General features: G+C 44.1%; 1 protein-coding gene across 2 annotated transcripts in view; it reads left to right on the forward strand.

Moving 5' to 3' along the window:
* SPATA5 (spermatogenesis associated 5) overlaps window positions 1-21,652 on the forward strand; it is a 460,802-nt gene that overhangs the window by 215,135 nt on the left and 224,015 nt on the right. For both annotated transcript variants that reach the window (XM_033938624.1, XM_033938615.1), the window contains exon 14: window positions 12-138. In XM_033938624.1, the coding sequence (XP_033794515.1) occupies window positions 12-138 (127 nt within the window). The remainder of the gene's footprint in view (window positions 1-11; window positions 139-21,652) is intronic.

The raw sequence follows: 21,652 nt of genomic DNA on the forward strand, positions 1-21,652 counted from the left end.
TCTTCCTTCAGTTCTGCAGGCACTGGAAACGTGGCCGATCGTGTCCTGGCTCAGTTGCTCACTGAAATGGACGGCATAGAACAGTTAAAAGATGTCACCATTTTGGCAGCCACCAACCGACCAGATATGATAGACAAGGTAAGGAGAGTTTCACATGTGACACTGTTGAACCTTTTGGCTTGCTAATCTAATCTAATCTAATTTTCATTTTATATTCCGAATCTACTCGGTTTACAGTTCGTTAAAAAATGAAACTTAACAAGTAAAAACTGTGGGATAAAAACAGAAATTGGTTAGATTAGATGGATGGAAAAAGTTAGAAAAAAGTATGTTGAATTGCTTCAAATTACTAGATGACAGCTAAAATCAAATTAACCATTGTGAAAACAATCAGGTTTTTAAACTTTGTCGAAATTGAAATAATTGATCAGAAGCCCTTGGTGAAGTTTATTTATTTAAAAAAAATTTATCAACCGCTTATTCCTAAGCGGCATTATAAAAGTAACATACATAAGATAAAGCAAACAGGTTTTATACAAATCTCTTGAATTACAAATGCAATAGTTACATCTTAAAACCCAGATTTCATAGATCCTCACAGCACCATTTCTCTTAAAACTAGCAGTAAACAACATATCTCTTATTGAAATGCTTCTAGAACTAAAAAATACTATCTGAATTCCTGAATAAAAAGCCAAAAACTAGTCTTCGGGACATTTGGAGCATTGAGATAAAAAGCATCAGATTTCTGCATCTCAATGGCCATGAATTTGGACTTGGAGTGTCGGCATCTATGAGACAAACTGTTACATAGAAGTTTCTGGACCCCTGCTGGCACTGTCGTCTTGATGTAGGGACACTGGATCATCTGCTCTTCTATTGTCCTTTGATACTTAACTTTTGGAAGTCAATATGGGGACAGATTAATACCAAAGTGGAGGCATGAATTCCATTGACGTATGCGGAATGTTATTGCATATTAAGCCTCCCCACGGATCGCTATAAATGCCGGCTTTTTCTAATTATGACCGGGATAGCCATGCAAATGATTACTCGCAATTGGAAGAATTGGGATCGCTTTAGTTTTCCTTTTTGGTTGGCAAGCTTATGTTTAACTTATAAATATGAGAAAATAAATGCTGACTTGCTGGAGCATAATAAGATATTCAAATTAGTTTGGGGTCTTTTGTAGATTTGCTATAGTCGTCTTTTATCTTTATTTTCCGTTGTTTTTTCACCCACACATCCAGAGGGGGGTGGGAGCGGGAGGGGGGGGTATTATTCCTATGGTAACGATTGATGGGGAAGGGAATTTTTATCTTTTGTATAGATTCTGATTGATTATAAATGCTTAGTTGATTATCATTATTTGTATATAAATTGTATTGCACTTTTTGTTGGCATTAAAAACTAAATAAAGTTAAAAAAAAGAAATGCTTCTAGAAATAACATGGTTTATTAATAATAATAATAATAATAATAATAATAATAATTTTATTCTTATATACCGCCATACCCAAAGAGTTCTAGGCGGTTTACATCAATTAGGTTAGGATCCGCATTGACATACAGATTTACAACAATATATCAGGTTTACAACATAATTAGCCGAGTTTGGCAGATGTAGAAGGAGGAGGGTAGCAGAGAGGGGGGAAAGAAGTGATCAAGAAGGAGGAGCTGAGCCGGGCAAAGGTCAGGCGATTACCGGGAGGGGGCGGTTAGGGGGTCTTGTTTGCTGAATAGGTGGGTTTTGAGTAGTTTTCTAAAGCCGAGGTAAGTGGGGGCCTCCAGTATCATTTGGGCTAGCCATGGGTTCAGCTTGGCTGCTTGGAAGGCGAAGGTTTTGTCTAAGAATCTTTTGAGGTGACACAGCTTTAGCGAAGGGAAGGCGAACAGCTGAATTCTGCGGGATTTCTTGTAAGAGCAGTAGAGGTTAAAGTGGGGATTGATGTATCTTGGTGAATAGCCATTTACCAATTTGTAACAGAAGCATGCGAACTTGAAGAGCACTCTGGATTCGAAAGGCAGCCAGTGGAGTTGGTGGTAGAACGGGGTGATATGTTCCCATTTCTTTAGGCCATAAATGAGGCGAACGGCGGTGTTCTGGATCATTTTTAGTCTCCTGGTAATTTTCTTCGTGGAGTTCAGGTAGATAATATTGCAGTAGTCTAGGATGCTTAGAATGGAAGCTTGCACTAGAAGGCGGAATGAGGTGTCATCGAAGTATTTTTTTATAGTGCGGAGTTTCCAGAGTGCCGAGAAGCATTTCTTGACTATGAGGTCGGTGTGATATTCTAGGGATAAATTTTTGTCAAACATGACTCCCAGGATTTTTAAGGTATGTTCGAGGGGGAAAGTCATTCTTTTCAGTTGAATTGTAGTGTCCCTGATTTTATCTTTGGGGGTGGCTAGGAAAAATTTTGTTTTATCAGGATTTAGTTTCAGTCTGAATGATAGCATCCAGAGTTCAATCTGGTTGAGGATGTTTGTGATGTATTCGAGTAGTTCTGGTGAAACACTGGTTAGAGGGATGGCTATTGTGATGTCATCTGCGTAGATGAAAAATTTCAGCTTGAGGGTGTGTAGGAGGTTACCTAGGGAGGCCAGGTAGATATTGAACAGTGTGGGGGATAGGGGGGAGCCCTGCGGGACACCGTAGATGTTGTCCCAGCTATATGAGAAAGAGTTATTCTTGAGTACCTTGTAGGTTCTGTTTTTTAGGAACCCCTGAAACCAGTTGAGGACCTGATCGGAGATGCCAATGTGTGCCAGGCATTCCAGGAGAATGGTGTGGTCGACCAGGTCAAAGGCACTGCTCAAATCTAGTTGTATGATTAAGGCACTAGAGCCTTGACTAAAGAGCGTGTGGAGATAGTCAAGAAGGGCGGCTATGATGGTTTCAGTGCTGTGATCCGCGCGGAAGCCAGATTGGTTGTCGCTTAGGATGTTGAATTTCTCTAGGTATGCGGAGAGCTCAGCTTGTACCATCCCTTCTGCTATTTTGGTGAATAAGGGGATGCTTGTAGTTTGATGGGGAATTTGGTGATTCTTTTGTGTTTTTTATGATAGGGGTAATCATTATGTGGCCTTGCTCTGGCGGGAAGTTTCCTGTGGACAGTAGGGAGTTAACCCATCTCTTCATGTTTGCTTTGAAGAGGCTCGGGGCGGTTTTCATGATGTTTGGTGGGCATGTGTCCAATTTGCAGAAGGAGTGGGTGTATTTGTTGTAGTAAGTATTAAAGGTTTGCCAGTCTATTGTTGAGAATTGTTTCCAGCTAAGGTCGGTTTTGGATCCTGGGTCTGGGTTAGGTAAACCAGGGTCTGGGAGAATGGGGAACAGTTCGAGGGGATTGGTCCTGGTAGGTAAAGTTGATCTTAATTTTTGAATCTTGGTGTTAAAGAAGTCTGCAAGGGAATTGGCGGTTAGAGTGGATTCTTCATGGATGTTTGTGATGGTTTCGATATTGTATAGGTCATTGACCAATTTAAAGAGGTTCCTACTGTTGTTTTTAATGTTACCAATTTTGTGAGAGTAAAAATTTTTTCTTTTTTCGTTGGTGAGGTTTTTGTAGTTTTTTAGTTTTATTCTTCAGGCCAGTCTGTGTTCTTGGGTTCTTGATTTATGCCATAGTCTTTCTGCTTTTCTGAGTTCCTTCTTTAGTAGTAGCAGTTCTGAATCGAACCAGCCTTCTTGGTTTGAAGTTCTTATTCTGCGGGTCTTAATGGGGCGATCTCATTTAGTATGTTAGTACTATCCTTGATCCAGGAGGTCATGAGTTGCTCCATTTCTTCGGATTGATTGGTGGTTAGTTCGAACCGAGACCAAAAATCCACTGGGTCAATCTTTCCTCTGGTAGTGTGGGTTTGGATGATTCTAGTTTTGCTGTTTTTTGGGGGATTATGTTGGCATCCTATTGAGAAGGTGCATAGACAGTGATCCGACCAGAGAGAGTCTGACCAGCTGCCTTGTTTCCAATAGAATATGGGATTGGCTTGTTCCTTGGAGGAGAAAGTTACCAGGTCTAGCTGGTGACCCCTTTGGTGGGTTTTGATAGGGGGTTGTTTGGCATAGCCTAGTTGGGTGAGAAGTGACCATAAGTTCGAGATTTCTGGTTGGTCAGTTTGCTCCAGATGGATGTTAATATACCCGCATAGTAGGTTATAAGGGCTTGTTAAAGAGTTGGTTAGTAGGGATTCCTCAAAGACCTCTTTGGCCAGGGTCCATTTTTTTGGAGGGATATAAAATAGAGTGATAGTTAGTGAGGCGGGTAGTGATTTTGGGGTTAGAGAGATGGTTAGAATTTCTGCGTTAGGCGAGGATATTGTGTTGAGAGTGGTACAGTTTAGCCGGTCTCGGAAGATTATTGCTAATCCACCTCCTCTTCCCCATGTTCTGGCTAGTGAGAGAATCTTGAATCCTGGGGGTAGACAGTCTTTAATGATAATGTCCTTGTCTGATTGCAACCAGGTTTCCGCGAGAAGGACAAAGTCGGGGTTAGTTTCCGTCAGCCAATCTTTGATCAGAATCGATTTATTTCGCATAGATCTGATATTTAGGTATGCGCCAAGTAGGGGCTGGTGGTTGGTATGGTCAGTTGGGGAGAGGTGGGAGTACACCAGTTTTTTTAGTGTTCTTGGTTTCTTTGGGCGAGGCTTGGTCTGTTTGTGGGGGAGGGGGTGGGTAGGGGGCGATTGGAGTTTGGGTGGTCTTGAGTAGTGTGGAGAGTGCAAGTAGGGGATTTGGGTTTTACTGAGCGGTGTAGGGAGATGTGAATGGGGATGGGGGATGTGTTAGAGTGGTCTGCATTGCAGCATCTAGTGGTGAGCAGGTAGAGTAAGAGTAGTGCTGCGCATTGATGAGTACGCAGTACTGTTAAGTTCTATGCGGTTTACAAAAGATTAGTGAAGTACAAGTTGATAGAACTTAAGGGAAGGGAGAACAAGTGGGGGAGAGGACCAGTGAATCGTTAAGGAGGGGAAAGAGAGGAACGGGTCAACTGTCTAGGTACTTCAGGAACAGGTGAGTTTTGAGGCGTTTCCTGGTGGGCGAGAGGAGTTGTTCTAGTTCTTTACCCCATAAAGCTGCTTGATGTGAGAGAAGGTGTCCATAGTGTTTTTCTAATTTGCAACCTCTGACCGGGGGAGAAACGAAGTGCAAGTGGGAGCTTCTCTTGTGTCTGTTGGCTGAGAAGGAGAAGAGCTCAGTTATGTATTTAGGGGCAAGACCGTAAAGAGCTAGTTTAAGTTGTTCCCTGTGTGGAGGAGGAGAGTCTCGGTTGGTCTTAGAAGGCGTTTCAGGCATCAGGGTGGCATAACCAAACGTGCCAAAATCAGGGCTACTGGGAGAAAACCGTCTTGTGCCCCCACAGCACAGGGAGCCAGAGTGCACTTGCCCTGCTTTCCACCTAGATAAATACATGGGAAGGGGAAACTTGTGTAGGGTGAGAAGAAGTTTAGGCTCCTTCGTTTCATTCCAGAAAGCTCTCTTGTTTTTTTCTGCTTACGTTATTGTTAACCGAGTCGAGCTGCTTGTGGTTGAAGAGTTTTAGTTTAGTTTAAGGGCTGATGCGGGTCCATCTGCCGACCCACTTTATGTACATCCCCTGTAAGCACCACGATCAGTTTCTCTGTGATAGTGCATTAATCGGGTGCTCCCCAGTTTATTATTTTTATTAGAAAACTTTCTACATCGTTTAAACCTAAACGGTTTCCATATCGTTACATACAGTTTTCCTTGAGTTGCGCTAATAAGATCCCACACAGAGTATCTTGTTTAGTTCTCCTTCCATAAAATCCTGCCGTTCTAAGAAGTTCCCTGAGAGAAGCCTCTCGTTTCAAGCCGCTAAACTGAATTCATGGCTTGGAAAATCTTCCTATTTAGACACACCTTTTGGATAGGTTGGTATCTTAACACACTGCTATGTTTTTAATAAGTCTTTTTAGCTCTATTTGATGTACTTTTATCTGTATTATATGCATCAACTTTGCTGGTTAGGTTAGTTTTTAACTCATTCTTTTTTAAACTGTTAATTAGTTTAGACTCAGCTGATATTTTATTTGTATTATATGCATTTCTTTTATCTATTGAGCTGGTATTTTATCAGCTTTCTCTTTATTTCTTAATGTATTTTATCTGCATTATATTGTAAATGCATTCCACTCATTATTGTTAAGTTTCTCTTATTCCAATCTGTTGTATTTCATCTGTATCTTATGTACTTGCCCAGTTTGTTGTGAACCACCTAGAACTTTTTTTAGTATGGCGGTATATAAGAATAAAATTATTATTATTATTATTCAGTAAGACAAATAAAATCAAACATTAACATATAATCATCAGAAAATCACATAAAGTGCCCATCAAAAGAACAATCGCAAAGATCAGTTCCTAGAAAAATGCATTAACAAATAACTACGTTTTTAAAAGTTCTCAAATATTGTGATTCTTTGTGAGCAGCAGATATCGATCTGTTCAACTCCAAGTAGCATTAAAGAATGTCATTCATGCTGAAAATCCCTTTGTGAGATCTGCCCGTTTATGTTCTGGCTGCGTGATATAGAGTGCTTGCTGATATGACCCCACCTTATGACACTAAACTAAACTAAACCTTGGGTTTATATACCGCACCATCTCCGCAGATGCAGAGCTCGACACGGTTTACAGGAAATAGGGTGAGAGAGAACTCCAGTGGGGAGTTTAAGAGTAGGAGTAGAAGGGAGGGTGGAGGGAGAGGCCTAAGAGGGGAGAAGTGTTACAGTTTTGAGAATAGCCAGGTTTTTAGGTGTTTACGGAAAAGTTGGAGGGAGCTTGAGGTTCGGAGCGGGGAAGTAAGGTTATTCCAGATCTCAGTGGTTCTAAAGAGGAGGGATGACCCAAGTTTGCCTGCATGAGAAATACCTTTTGTGGAAGGGAAGGATAGTTTAAGAGTTTGGGAGGGTCTGGAGGAGGTAGGGGTTGGGGAGTTCCAGGATAGAGGGATGATGGCAGGAAGGATGCCATGTAGGATCTTGTAGGCTAGGCACGCACATTTGAAGTGGATCCTGGGGATTACAGGGAGCCAATGAAGCTTAGATAGAAGTGGCGAGACGTGATCAAATTTGCTTTTTGCGAAAATAAGCTTAGCCGCGGCGTTCTGAATCCGCTGAAGTCTGTGGAGGCTTTTCTTGGTTAGGCTAAGGTAGATAGAATTGCAATAGTCCAATCTGAAAAGGATGATGGATTGTACTAGGACTGCAAAGTGTTTTTGGTGAAAATAGGTCTGACTTTCCTTAGCATGTAAAGGCTGAAGAAGCATTTTTTTACCAAGGATTGGAGATGGTCGTTGAAGGATAGTGCGGAGTCTAAGGTGACACACAGAACTTTGCTTGAGAACTCGAGCTGTAATGAGGATCCGGAGGACAGTGGGATAGAGGAGGGTAAATGGTCTAATTTTGGGCCGAGCCAAAGGAGTTTTGTTTTGGACTCGTTCAGTTTCATTTGAACTGTGAGTGCCCAGGATTGGAGGTTTGATATGCATGAGGATATATTCGTAGAGAGGTTAGTGAGGTTCGAGTCGGTCTCGAGGAGGACGAGGATGTCATCAGCGTAAGTGTAAAGAGTTTCAAGGGGGGATAGTTGGAGTAGTTTCAGGGAGGACATGTAAATGTTAAAAAGGATTGGGAGAGGGGTGAGCCTTGCGGGACACCACAGGTCGGGATCCAGGGGGAGGTTGAGGTGCCGCTCATGTTGACCGTGTAAGAGCGGGAGCGCAAGAATTTGGAGAACCAATCAAGAACTGTGGAGCTAATGCCTATCTCGGAGAGTTGGAAGATTAGAATGTCGTGGTGGACAACGTCAAAAGCTGCGGAGAGGTCGAATTGTAGAAGAACAGCAAACTTGTTACGAGAATGCAGTTGTTGAACTTTAGAGATTAGGGAGGCCAATAGGGATTCAGTGCAGAAGTTGGGTCTGAAGCCATATTGGTAAGGTAGGAGGATAGAGAATCTTTCTAAGTAGGAAGAGAGCTGGGTAGATATGATAGACTCAAGCAGCTTGGTGAGGAGAGGGATATTCGCTATTGGACGATAGCTGGATGGTATGGAGGGGTCTAGGTCAGCTTTTTTCAGAAGAGGGGTCAGTGCGATGTGTCCCATATCCGTAGAGAATAAGCCCGATAATAGGGCGGAATTTATGAGTTCGTTAAGAGATGTGATGGCCTGTGTGGGGATTTTCTCATATAGGTAGGAGGGGAATGGGTCCAGGGGCATTACATCATGGCATTTGTAAGCTGCGTGCTATTCTGACATCGGTAGGTCTTATAGGGATCTCTGTGAACTGCTTCCCTGTTTGGATTATCCACATTTGCTTCTGATCGAGTTGTCGTTAGCTTCTGGGATGGATTCTAGGTGATTTTCACTTTCCACCGCTGAATGGCATCAGGTGTCGTCATCAAAACATGACAAATCTCCATTATTGGCCTGATTTCTTAACGGGATGCCTACATTCTATAGACACGCTAGGCTCCCCCTAGTGGACAAATGCTGATGTGCCTTCGTTTAGGCGTCCCGAAGACACATGGATTAGTCGATTCTATTGTAGCACTGTCCTTATGGAATCCTCTCCCAGACTCCTTGTCTACATTCAAATCAGAACTTAAAACCCTAGTCAAAGATGTTTACGATCATTATGCCTTCTCTCTTCGATTGCATTTCCTTTCCTTCTTCCCTTCTGTCTCTGTCACCGCCTAGATTTTCTTAGATAAGCGGTTTATCAAAACCTTAATAAACTTGAAACCTAATGACACTTGGACAACCCAAGTTCTGTTCTAGAATAGTAGCGTCACTTGGTATCATTGTGGCACCAGCCATAGTCCTTGAGTAAGTACGGGCGATACACTAACGGTAGCACGAAGGACATTGGCACGCTGACAATCCCATCCTGACATTTGCACACTGGACAAATGCGCACCACCCTATTGTCTATTGTAAGTGGAGTTGGGGGGGGGGGTTGCGGGAACGGTGCGCGTCAGCATCCCCCGATTGTAGTGAGGGCGGCTCCCCCCCCACACAAAGGGAACGTATGGAGTTCGTGCGAGGAAAGCATGAGTTATAAGTGGAGGGGGGGTTCCCCCCTCAACGAGAGCAGGAGTGTATTAGGGGGTTCTCTCAAATACCCTCTTCAGTGCGCAAACGGGAAAGCAAAAGCTAAGGCAATAGGGTGGAGCACATTTCTCCTGTGTGCCGATGTCGGGGCGGGATTGTCGGCGTGCCAATGTCCTGCGTGCATTTGACGGGTCACCATGCGGGCACCTAAATGTGGCAGGATCACTATTTTCTGTAAATTATGTGCAATGGCATAGTAAGGAAGGTTGGTGGCCGGCATCGCTGCGCCTTGCACCCCCACTCTTCTCTGACGCTTGAGGCACCCCCCTATGTACCTCTTGAAATGTTCGCAGGCCCATGGCAACCAGAGGGCATCCGCTAAAACTCAAGGGTGGGAGATTTCATGGTGACATCAGGAAATACTTCTTCACCGAAAGAGTGGTTGATCGATGGAATGGTCTTCCACGTCAGGTAGTTGAGGCCAGTAACGCACTTGACTTCAAGGGACGATGGGATAAACATGTAGGTTTGCTCAGGGGAAATGCTTAAAAAGAGGATTCTTGTTGAGGAAGGGTTGTTGGAGTGGGTTCGCTCCAAGAAATTCTTAGAGGGAGGGTTCTTGTTGAGGGAGGGTTCTTCGAGTGGGCCAACGGCCCTTTTCTGCCATCATACTCTATGTTTCTATGTTTCCACCCACTGCTCGCACCTCTCTTGGCTACCCTTTGACATCACATCCTGGTTCCACTGCCAGGAAATGACATCAGAAGGGAGCCAATGCTGCTCGCGCCAGTGAACATTTAAGGAGGTGAGGAGGAGAGGCACTGATGCTCCACCCGGGGCAAGACAGTACCAGGTGTGGTTAGCCCGCCTGCCTCCCCTCCCTTATTATGTCACTGGTTATATGTACAGATTTTTTTTGGGGGGGGGTTACAGTTTACTGCTTTTCGACAAATGTTTAGTTTGTTAGGAATTTTCTAAATGGTTTATAATCCAGGATAAATAAAAACCAAAACAAACCCCCCCTCCCCCTTCAGAACAGATAAAATACATTGACCGGGAGCCCCACCCCCCTGCCCCACCCGTTTGTGCACCATATTAGTTGGGTGCCTGTACAGAAGAGCACGGTCAAGGGCAAGTGTGCACTTCAACGTGTAAATTCTAGTGTTCTACACATTTGCACATGGAAGGGGCTCTTTAGGTGTATTTGCACCGAAAACGTAAGAACACAAAGTACATTAACAACAAAAATGTTATTCACCTAAAAACCTAGGTGGCTTACAGGAAAAACATATTTAAAATAAACAGTTAAACATCCCCCCAATTCAACCAATTGCCTGTTTCCTACCCACATATTATATAAACTCTGCATACACATTGCATCTCTGCCCAAACAGTGTCCTCAGGAATGCCCGCTTGGATAGGCACAGAAGAACATAAGAATTGCCTTACTGGGTCAGACCAATGGTTGACCAGCACATGCACAACCAAACCCATCAAACCAAATCAAAGATCGGCAGGAGAAACACCCACTCTCTCCCGCCACGCTCACACAACCTCCGGACACCCACCCCTGACAGCGGAAGAGTTGCCCACTCCCTCCCACCATCACCCATCCCCTGACAACTTTTCTCGTGCCCCCTGTGACCCTCCTCTCCTCCCTACCTTAGGCCCCTCCCCGGCACATCCCAGGATGTACTGAGAAGGGATCAGCCCACCATTTTGTAAGAGGCGGGCCTGCCAGCCGGAGTGGGAAGGCATCCTTCTGGCTGAAACTTCATGAATAAGGTAGGGAGGGGCAGGGGGCAGTTGTCAAGGGGGTTGAGTGACGGAAGGGAGTGGGCCTCTCTCCCGTTGCAGGGTAGAGGGGTAGTAGTGTCAGGGGACTGTACGGCAGGAGGGAGTAGGCCTCTCTCCTGTTGCAGGATGGGGGTGGGTGGGTATAGTTTTGGGTGATTGTGAGATGGGGTTGGGGAGAGTGGACATCTCTCCCGCTGCAAGGTGGAGGTGGGGTAGTGTCGGGATTGTGTGGTGCAGCAGGAGAGAGTAGGCATCTCTCCTGCCAATCTTCGATTAGGGGATTATTTGTTTGTTTTTAAATTTGCATGTGGGGGGGGGGGTCTTAGCTGTTAAACTTTACTTTCCTGTCAGTGCGTGAGCCAATCAATGCTCAGGTACTGATCAGAAAATAAGGCAACGACAGCTCAGACCTGTCCGCAAATTTTGGCCTCAAATGTGGCACAACGAGGTTAGAGAATCACTCGGAGTGTTCCTTTTAATATTAATGACCTCGTTGTAGTGCATTTGCATGGCAGTATCAGAGACTGCTGGGAAACTCGGAAAAGCCTGAGAGCCGTTTTGATAATCGGCCGCTAAAATACATGCAAGCTAAAAAAGCTGGAATCTTCCCCTGCACCTACCTCCAGCGGATGCCAAGGTCGCTGGTTAAGGAGGAGCAGAGTCTAATTGAGCCCACATCCTGCAATTATTTCCTAGATTTACTGACTAGAATGAGGCTGGGGTCATTGGCATTCCCACATCGTTTTCCTGTTTTTATTGAGAGCTATTCTTGTTTGCTCATTTTCTGAATATGAATGCACACGCCAACACCAATGTCTTTATTATAAGTAATTTATTTACTTCCTGGCAACTTCATTACCAAACTCATAAGCTAAGTCCTTTCCCACAACATCTGGTATGAAGACTGAAAGTGTTCTGGGAGCCCCAGGCAAACAGAGAACCTGAGTGCAGATAAGTCTCATCTGTCTGCCATTGCCTTAGGCTCCAGTTGATCTCTTGGCTTTCCTCTGTGCCCATCCCGGACTATATTTACTGCTTGTGACTCCACCAGCTCCTCTGGGAGGCTGTTCTAGGCATCGACCAAAATTTCCATGATTAAAGATTTCCTGATGTCCCCTTAGAGTTTCATACCTTGATCTCTTCTACTCAGCACATGACACATCGACGCAGTGGTTAGAGCTATAGCCTCAGCACCTTGAGGTTGTGGGTTCAAATCCCATGCTGCTCCTTGTGACCTTAGGCAAGTCACTTAATCCCCTATTGCCCCAGGTACATTAGGGAGAGCAGTGTCCAACAAACTTTTCCAGCCGGCGGCGCACTAAATGCAGCGCCTCGGCTGGAAGTCGAATGCACAGAGGCCCGTCTTGCTGCGACTCCGCCGTTATAAGGATCCGGGAGGTGCAGGGAGAAGTGGAGAGACGCTGGCCAGGAGGAGAGTCGTCCACGCTAGATGATTTCCTACAGGACGTGCGTCTCGCCGTGAGAGGCATGTCCTGTAGGCAGGCAGTCGGCATGGACGACTCTCCTCCTCGCCAGTGTGTCTTAGCACGCCGTTTGTGATACGCTGAGGTAGAATGTGAACCCACTGGGAAAATGCTTGAGGACCTGAATATAAACCACTTAGGCTATAAGTGGTATATAAATACGAAAAAGAAATACATTTTGTAAGTGGGCCTAAATGACATTCATCGAAAAGTCCCGCCTAAGTCCAAATCTCCTCCGGTTGGGCCTCTGGCACCGTTTTCCCAACAATGTGGCATTCACTTCCATTACCTCAGAGGTTTGACTAGCTATTTTAGCTTTAGAAAACTTGGCTTTTTAAGCAGGAGTTGACTTGATTATTTGATCCGTTAAAGCCCCACTGTGTTGCTCATAGGATTCCATTTAAATGAAGATTTCTTACTTGGAACATTAACATAAGAACATAAGAATTGCCGCTGCTGGGTCAGACCAGTGGTCCGCTCCTGGGGCAGCCCTTAGGCCAAAGACCAGCGCCCTAACTGAGACTAGCCTTACCTGCGGACGTTCTGGTTCAGCAGGAACTTGTCTAACTTTGCCTTGAATCCCTGGAGGCTCTTTTCCCCTATGACATTTATGGACAGACTATTACTACCTCAAGATTCCTTCGATCCTTTCAATCCCTTCCCTCAGCCAGATAGTTTCTCGGTTGGGGCCCCCACTTTATGGAATTGCCCTTCGCAATCATCTTAGACAGCAAAACTGCATTTCTAAATTTAAATCAAACCTTAAAACGTTTTGGTTTAAAGATGCTTTTGAGGTTTAACTTGACTTGTTCTTTGTAGAACTCTCTTTTATTACCCCTTGCCCCCTAATGTTCTACCCTTTTTCCTATATGTAGAAAAAAATGTAACTTTAAACTCTACTTTCCTTTGTATCTACCGTGTTTCCCTGAAAATAAGACACTGTCTTATATTAATTTGGGGCCCAAAAAAGGCACTAGGTCTTATTTTTGGGTCCCCTTCCTTTCTCTCCCCCATCCCCTTCTGCAATATCTTTCTATCCCTCCCGTCCCCCCCACCGCCACCGCCACCGCCACGCACCCTGCCACCCCCCTGCTGACCCTTTCATCTCTCCCTCCCATGCGAACTCCGTCTGCAAGCCAAAATACCTGAAAACAAACGGCAGTGTCGGCAGCACAGGCTGGATCACAGCCTGCCCGTCTCACGTCCGGCCATTCCTCTGCCGCATCACTGATGATGTCATCAGCAACACAGCACGGCCAGGCGTGAGAAGGGCAGGCCGAGAATCCAGCCTGTGCTGCCGACACTGCCGTTTGTTTCCAGGTATTTCAGCTCACGGTCGGGGTTCACTTGGGAGGGAGAGATGAAAGGGGGGGAGGAGGGAGAAGCGCTGCTGCCAGCAACTAGGGCTTAATTTGGGGGGTAGGGCTTATATTAAGACCTACCCCGAAAATCATGCTAGGGCTTATTTTTGGGGAAACACGGTAGTAGTGTTATTTAGTTGCCTGTTTCTTAATTTTAATGTAAACCGCTTAGATTCCAAGATAGGCGGAATATTAAATAGAAATAAACTTGAAACTTGATTTTTTTTTTTGCAATTGTAAGCTATAGAGAACTTATGGCCATGACAGTATATAAGAATTCTGTTTAAATAATCCACCTTTTACAAGGCGGATCACAATATAAGTATTCTTGATTACTGTAATATTATATATTTAGGTTCTTATAAGAAAATTCTCAAAAGATTGAGAGTGGTTGAAAATAGTGCTGTCCACCTCATTTTTGGTTTGAAAAAATGGGAGTATATTTCCCCTTTTTATCAGAAACTCCATTGGCTGCTGATAGAGTCCAGAATTTTCTTTAAATGTTCTAAAGCAGTCTTTGGTTATCTTGTTCCTCACTTCTCTCTCAGCCATCCTACTAAGAGGACACGTAGAGTGCCTATGTTTACATGTCCCTCCATACAAAAGGTTCTTTGAGAGAATCCTTTCATTTCAGGCCGCTAGAGGTTCCTTCTTCTTCTGATTTTAGAAAATTGTTAAAGACACAACTGGTATCCTAATGCATCCTGTTTCTACCTTTGAACTGTTTTTCTTTTACTTTCTCATGTATTTTATCTGTATTAGTTCTATTGCTCTGAACCGTCTAGAACAGTGGATTCCAACTCCAACCCTTTGCAGGGCCACATTTTGGATTTGTCGGTCCTTGGAGGGCCTCAGAAAAAAAATAGTTAATGTCTTATTAAAGAAATGACAATTTTGCAGGAGGTCAAACTCTTTATTTTATTTAATTCCATTTCTATCCCATCCTCCCAGTAGCTCAGAATGGGTTACAAGGTTTATAGTTTATAAATCTTTCCTTTTGGCTAAGTCCTAATAATAATATTGTAATTTATAGCTAGAGACATAGGATCAAGAAACTTTTATTTTGCTTTTGTGATTATGATAAACCTAATCTAATCTAAACCTTAAGTTTATATACCGCATCATCTCCACGAATATGGAGCTCGACACGGTTTACAAGAACTTAAATAATAGGTAGAGAAGGAGGAAGGTTTACATGAAACTTATGTGTAGAAGGGAGGAAAAAAAGGGGAGAGGATAGAGTTACAATTTGGTAAAAAGCCAAGTTTTCAGTTGTTTGCGGAATAATTGGAGGGAGCCCAGGTTCCGCAATGGGATGGTGAGGTCGTTCCAAAGTCCTGTGATTTTGAAAAGAAGGGATTTTCCCAGTTTGCCTGCATAGTGGATGCCGCGTAGAGAGGGGAAGGCTGGTATATACCTTTAGGCGGTTCTGGAGGAGTCGGGACTGGAGGAGTTGAAAGATAGTGGGATAAGGGGAGGAAGGATGCCGTGAATGATCTTAAAGGCCAGGCAGGAACATTTGAAATGGATTCTGGAGATAATTGGGAGGGACTCAAAATAGTATCTGGCGGGCCGCATGTGGCCCCCGGGCCGCGAGTTTGAGACCACTGGTCTAGAACCTCTCGGTATGGCGGTATATAAGAATAAAATATATATATATATATATATATATATAACATTCATAATAAAATCTTCCAAATACTAGAGCACACAAAAAAATAAAACCTGCATCAACACAAAACTCATTCTGAGGCTCAACTCTGTGAACACAAAAGTTCCCCTAATGGGTCAGACCAAAGGTCCATCTAGCCCACTACCATGTTTCCAATAGTGATCAGTCTCTCTTATGAGGAAAGACTAAAGAGATTGGGGCTCCTCAGCTTGGAAAAGAGACGGCTGGGAGGAGATATAATTGAGGTCTACAAAATCCTGAGTGGTATAGTACATTGATTTTCATCCTTTTAAAAAGAACAAAAACCACATGGGAACACTTTTAAAACAAATAGGAAGAAATAGTTCTTTTACTCAAAGAATAGTTAACTCTAGAACTTGTTGCCAGAGGAGGTGGCTACAGCAGTTATTGTAGCTGGTTTAAAAAAAGGTTTCGACATGTTCCTGGAGGAAAAGTCCATAGTTTGTTATAGAGATATGGGCATGGGGGAAGCCACTGCTTGCTCTGGGTTTGGTAGGACTAGGGGGAATGCGATAAAGCTACTAAGTAGTAGATTTAAAACAAACTGGATAAAATAGTGTAATTAAATTCTGGAATTTGTTGCCAGAGAATGTGGTGAAATCAGCTTAACAGGGTTTAAAAAGGTTTGGATCATTTCCTAAAAGAGCAGTCCATCTAGGTCATTATTGAGACGGCTTGTGGAAATCCGCTGCTTATTCCTAGGACAAGCAGCGTAGAATCTGTTTTACTCCTTGGGATCTAGCTGGGACCTGGGTTGGCCACTGTTGGGAACAGGATTCCGGGCTTGATGGACCTTCAGTCTGTCCCAATATGGCAGCTCTTATGTTCTTGTACTGGGGACCGGCATAGGGGATGGGGGCGATGTTGAAGCATGGGTGGGGGAGACAAAAGAATAATTGTTTTAATTGTGATTATTTTTTAAAATCACAATCCATAATTATGGCTCCAATTGCAGATTTAACTGTGACTAACTTGCAGCCCTGGTGCTTATGTTACGTTTCACAGTTATTTGCTTCGGTTCCTCAGAATCATCATCATCAAAGACTTTTGCCAGGTGAAGACCAAAGCAAAGAATTGCTTAAATATAGCTGTTATGATTGTAAGTGCCCAAATGCTGGATATTTATTGGTCCAAATGATTCCCTTGCAGGCTTCTTATTTTTGAGGCACTTGAAGTTGGGTTTTTTATTTTTGTAGCAAGTTTCTCTTTTTTAATCTTTTTTTTTTCCTGTCTTATGAATGTTGTAAAACTGATGTCCATCCTTCTGCTGTATTCTGTTTTCCTTCTGATTTTTTTAAATGCCTCTCATGCCTCTCCTAAGAACATAATAGCCTTACTGGGTCAGACCAATGGCCCATCAAGCCTAGTAGCCCCTTCTCACGGTGGCCAATCCAGGTCCCCAGTACCTGGCCAAAACCCAAGGAGTAGCAACATTCCATGCTACCAATCCAGGGCAAGCAGTGGCTTCCCCCGTGTCTTTGTCAATAACAGACGATGGACTTTTCCTCCAGGAACTTGTCCAAACCTTTCTTAAAACCAGCTACACTATCCGCACATCCTCTGGCAATGTGTTCCAGAGCTTAACTATTCTCTGAGTGAAGAAATATTAACTCCTATTGGTTTAAAAAGTATTTCCCTGTAACTTCATCGAGTGTCCCCTAGTCTTTGTCATTTTTGACGGAGTGACAAATCGATCCACTTGTACCCGTTCTACTCCACTTCAATCCTATCTCCCCCCAGCCGTCTCTTTTCCAAGCTGAAGAGCCCTAACCATTTTAGTCTTTCCTCATACGAGAGGAGTTCCATCCCCTTTACCATCTTGGTCGTTCTGTGAACCTTTTCTAGTTCCGCTATATCTTTCATGAGGTAAGGCGAATTATGCTGGAAATCTTTAGGTCTTCCCTGGATTGCCACTAACTGTCCAGCTTTCCTGAAAGAGCTTCTACCTGTATTTAACTATCTCACGGGTTAATCTCCCTTTCGTTCTCGTGGACATCTTCCAAAATGCGCGCTGCTTTCTCCCTGTTCACTCCTCTCCTGCCAAGGTTCTGCAGCTGTTTCCATTGCTGTGTTTAATCACTCCAGCCTGGTGTGTCCCCTCCTTCCTATAAACAGCAGAGAGCCAGCGGCTTTGTTTATGGATCCAGCCGGGCACCGTGTTTCAGCCCTGCCTGGGATGTGGACGTGCAGGACATGTTCCTACCAAGTTCGCTTTTTGGCCTTTTCACATCACAGGGGATCAAAGATTTGGGCTGCTTCTAAACATCCTGCCCTCCCATCCTCTTAATTATTCTAGTTGTTAAAGCAAATAGATCAAGTATTGTTCTGGGCCTCCTCAGTCCTCTCACTTTTAACAAGCCTGCGAGTGTGATGGGAGCGCAGGTCTCAAGTGTCTGTTGGAAGTGTGCTCGGAGCAGCAATAAAACCCGTAATGAATGTAGCTTCCTCTAAAACCAGGGAAGGCTATTTTTGTAAACGTTTGTGATGCCAGAACAAAATGCAGCAGGGAAAGAGTGGAAAACAGCCAAAGAAAGGATTCTGGGAAAGGGAGCTGAGTGCAGGACTGGATTTAGCGAAATTTCTGGTGGCCCCAGGTTTGTTCAAGGCGAGGTATGGTTTAACATAAAATGGACAATTTTGTTAGCAGCATAACATTTATAAAATGAGCAATCAAGGAGGTAAACTGGAGATGACAAAATGAAGCCTAGTAATCGGACTGAGAGGAGATACGATTGAAGTCTACAAAATCCTGAGTGGAGTAGAACGGGTACAAGTGGATCGATTTTTCACTCCGTCAAAAATGACAAAGACTAGGGGACATTCGATGAAGTTACTGGGAAATACTTTTAAAACCAATAGGAGGAATTTTTTTTTTCACTCAGAGAATAGTTAAGCTCTGGAACGTGTTGCCAGAAGTTGTGAAAAGAGGAGATAGCGTAGCTGGTTTTAAGAAAAGTTTGGACAAGTTCCTAGAGGAAAAGTCCATAGGCTGTTATTGAGAAAGACATGGGGGAAGCCACTGGTTGCCCTGGATCGGTAGCACGGAATGTCGCTACTCTTTAGGTTTTGGCCAGGTATTAGTGACCTGGATTGGCCACTGTGAGAATGGGCTACTAGGCTTGATGGACCATTGATCTGACCCAGTAGGGCTATTCTTCTGTTCTTATCATGATACAGAGCGTGGGGGCTCTTCCTGAGAACGCTTCTTTTGACGAGGGTGTAGATAGTGATGCCCCTTGAAAGGACCCTAGAGGCTTTAAAGGCACGTAGGGGACTAGCTTAACCCTCTCTTTTACGAACGCATAGCGTGCTTTTAGCACCGGCAGCGGAATTCCTATGTGCGTCGGAGCAGTTACCGCTGCTGCCGGCGCTAAAATCCGCACTATGCATTCGTAAAAGAGGGTGTAATTCTTTAGGGACTAAGGACCGCCAAAATCAAAGATAGAGTTTTAATGTTGGGGATAGCCCTAATGAATATGCATGGGGCAGATCTGCATTCCTATCATCCTCATTACATGCAAATCTCTTTCATGCCTATTCATTAGGGGTATCCTGAAAACCTGACTGGCATTGGGGTCACAGGAAGGGGTTGTGATATGGCTACACTGCTGAAGCTAGTGCAACTCTTATAAGTTTGACCAATGTACAGGACACTCAGTAGTCTAGTTGTAATGTTTTGGCAAATATGGCTGACCTGAACTCTGCCACCTTTGCAAGAGGTTTATAGCAGGGATCTCAAAGTCCCTCCTTGAGGGCTGCAATCCAGTCGGGTTCTCAGGATTTCCCCAATGAATAGGCATTGAAAGCCCGTGCATGCACATAGATCTCATGCATATTCATTGGGGAAATCCTGAAAACCCGACTGGATTGTGGCCCTCAAGGAGGGACTTTGAGATCCCTGGTTTATAGCCATAGGAGTAAGAGTTCTTTTTGGAAATCCTGTCCACATCTGCCACATTTTACCGAGGGTGGTGGCTTCTATTCCCCCTGACTGCTTTACTCTTAAGAAAGAATATTCCTTCTTTTATCCCAGGATGCTGGGATTGTCAACTATCTGACTGATGATCTGGTAAGCTTTATTTTAAGAGCAAGGTGGGAAAACTCCATAGTACCAGTCTGCTGACAATTAAATTAGATTGTCTTTTTCCTTTGATATTTCTAGAATCCCAAAGAGTAGCAACATTCCATGCTGTCGATCCAGGGCATGCAGTGGCTTCCCCCATGTCTCTCTCAATAACAGACTATGGACTTTTCCTCCAGGAAATTGTCCAAACCTTTCTGATTAGAGATCCTCTGTGTTCATCCTACACTTTTTAAATTCTGTCACTGTTCCTCTCCACGACCTCCTTCAGGAAGGTATTCCAAGCATCCACCATCCTCTCTGTGAAAAAGAATTTCCTAACATTACTCTTAAGTCTACCATCCCAAAACCTCAATGTATGCCCTCTAGTTTTATCATTTTCCCTTCTCTACATAAGAACATAAGAATTGCCGCTGCTGGGTCAGACCAGTGGTCCATCCGCTCACGTGGCAGCCCCCAGGTCAAAGACCAGTGCTCTAAATGAGCCCAGCCTCACCTGTGTACTTTCCAATTGAGCAGAAACTTATCCAACTTTGTCTTGAATCCCTGGAGGGTGTTTTCCCCTACAACCGACTCCGGAAGAACGTTCCAGTTTTCTACCACTCTATGGGTGAAGAAGAACTTCCTTACGTTTGTACGAAATCTATCTCCTTTTAACTTTAGAGAGTGCCCTCTCATTCTTTCTACCTTGGAGAGGGTGAACAACATGTCTTTATCTACTAAGTCTATTCCCTTCATTATCTTAAATGTTTCGATCATGTCCCCTCTCAGTCTCCTCTTTTCAAGGGAGAAGAGGCCCAGTTTCTCCAATCTCTCACTGTATGGCAACTCCTCCGGCCCCTTAACCATTTTAGTTGCTCTTCTCTGGACCCTTTTGAGTAGTCCCCTTGTCATTCTCTAAATTTTGAACCCTGGCTTCACTGTTTCTTAGCCCACTGCTCTAACCATTAAATTGCTTCTCTGCTCTGCTTTGAAAGCAGATAGGCCGTTGCCTTGGGTGAAAGATCTGCTGGCACATTTCAGGACAACTTGAATGTGTTGGAAGAAACCGGATGAGAAGGAGAAATCTTGATTTGTTTTAAAATGAATGATTTTATATCCATGTGAAGGGAATGGGACTTTCTGTGTGGTTAGACCATCAAAGTGGTTTACTTATTTTAGATAGGTACTTATTTTGTGCCTGGGGCAGTGAAGTGTTGCCCACAACCTCAGGCCTGAGGCAGCTGCTGTAATGACTAGGGCCACACCTCACGCCGAATTCTCAACAGGATTCAACTGAACCTCCCCTCGACAAAACATCTCCAATACAGAAGAATCTTCTAATCCATGTTCACCTTCCTTGGAGTCAAAATCTGGAACAATCTCACAGAGACTATAAGAACTGAAACCAATCATGCCCTTTTTTGGAAGAAACCGAAAACCTCACTCTTTGACAACTAATTATTCAAAGACCGTCTACGCACCTGCCCTTCTACGTAATATGATTAGGATCTTCTCCTCCCGTCCCCCCTCCTCCACCCTCCCGCGTTCCCCTCGCTTCCCTTTCCTGTCTGCAAGTCGCCTAGAGCCTGATTACGTATGTGTGACACACAAATACTAGATTAGATTAAGTGCTAAATCTTATCAATGAATCTGGCATTATTGATAGGCTGATCACACCAGCAATTTTTTCAGATAGTAAGTGTATTAGGTAAGTAGATGTCCTGAAGCCAGCCTGGATTGCTGTCTTCTTTCCCTGCCAGCACAGACTGTAGGCCCTGGGCACATAATTACTGTCCTGGTGAGGGCTAAATCCCTTCTTCCTCTTGAATCTGTACAGCGACACTGTGTCCCAGACTCACAACCCAGGGGAGCTCAGACAGGAAGGGAGATGGGGCTTCCTGAATCAGATTGTTTGGCCTCCTGCTGGGCCAGATTTGAATGTGGAAAACATCAGCCCTGATGGGAAACATCCAAGGGGCTGGAATGATAGAGCCTGGGACTCCTGACGGTTACACAGTGCAGAGAAATCGCATCCTAGATGAGCCAGTTTGCATAAGAAAGACAGGCTGTGTCAATAGACAAATGAAGATGAATGAGATATTTGGCATTGAGGGGGGGGGTGCATTAGTCAGACCTGTTGTATTTAGATGGATAATAACCTGGTTTCTCTCAC

This window comes from Geotrypetes seraphini, chromosome 1, assembly GCF_902459505.1.
Source record: "Geotrypetes seraphini chromosome 1, aGeoSer1.1, whole genome shotgun sequence".
Classification (NCBI taxonomy): domain Eukaryota; kingdom Metazoa; phylum Chordata; class Amphibia; order Gymnophiona; family Dermophiidae; genus Geotrypetes; species Geotrypetes seraphini.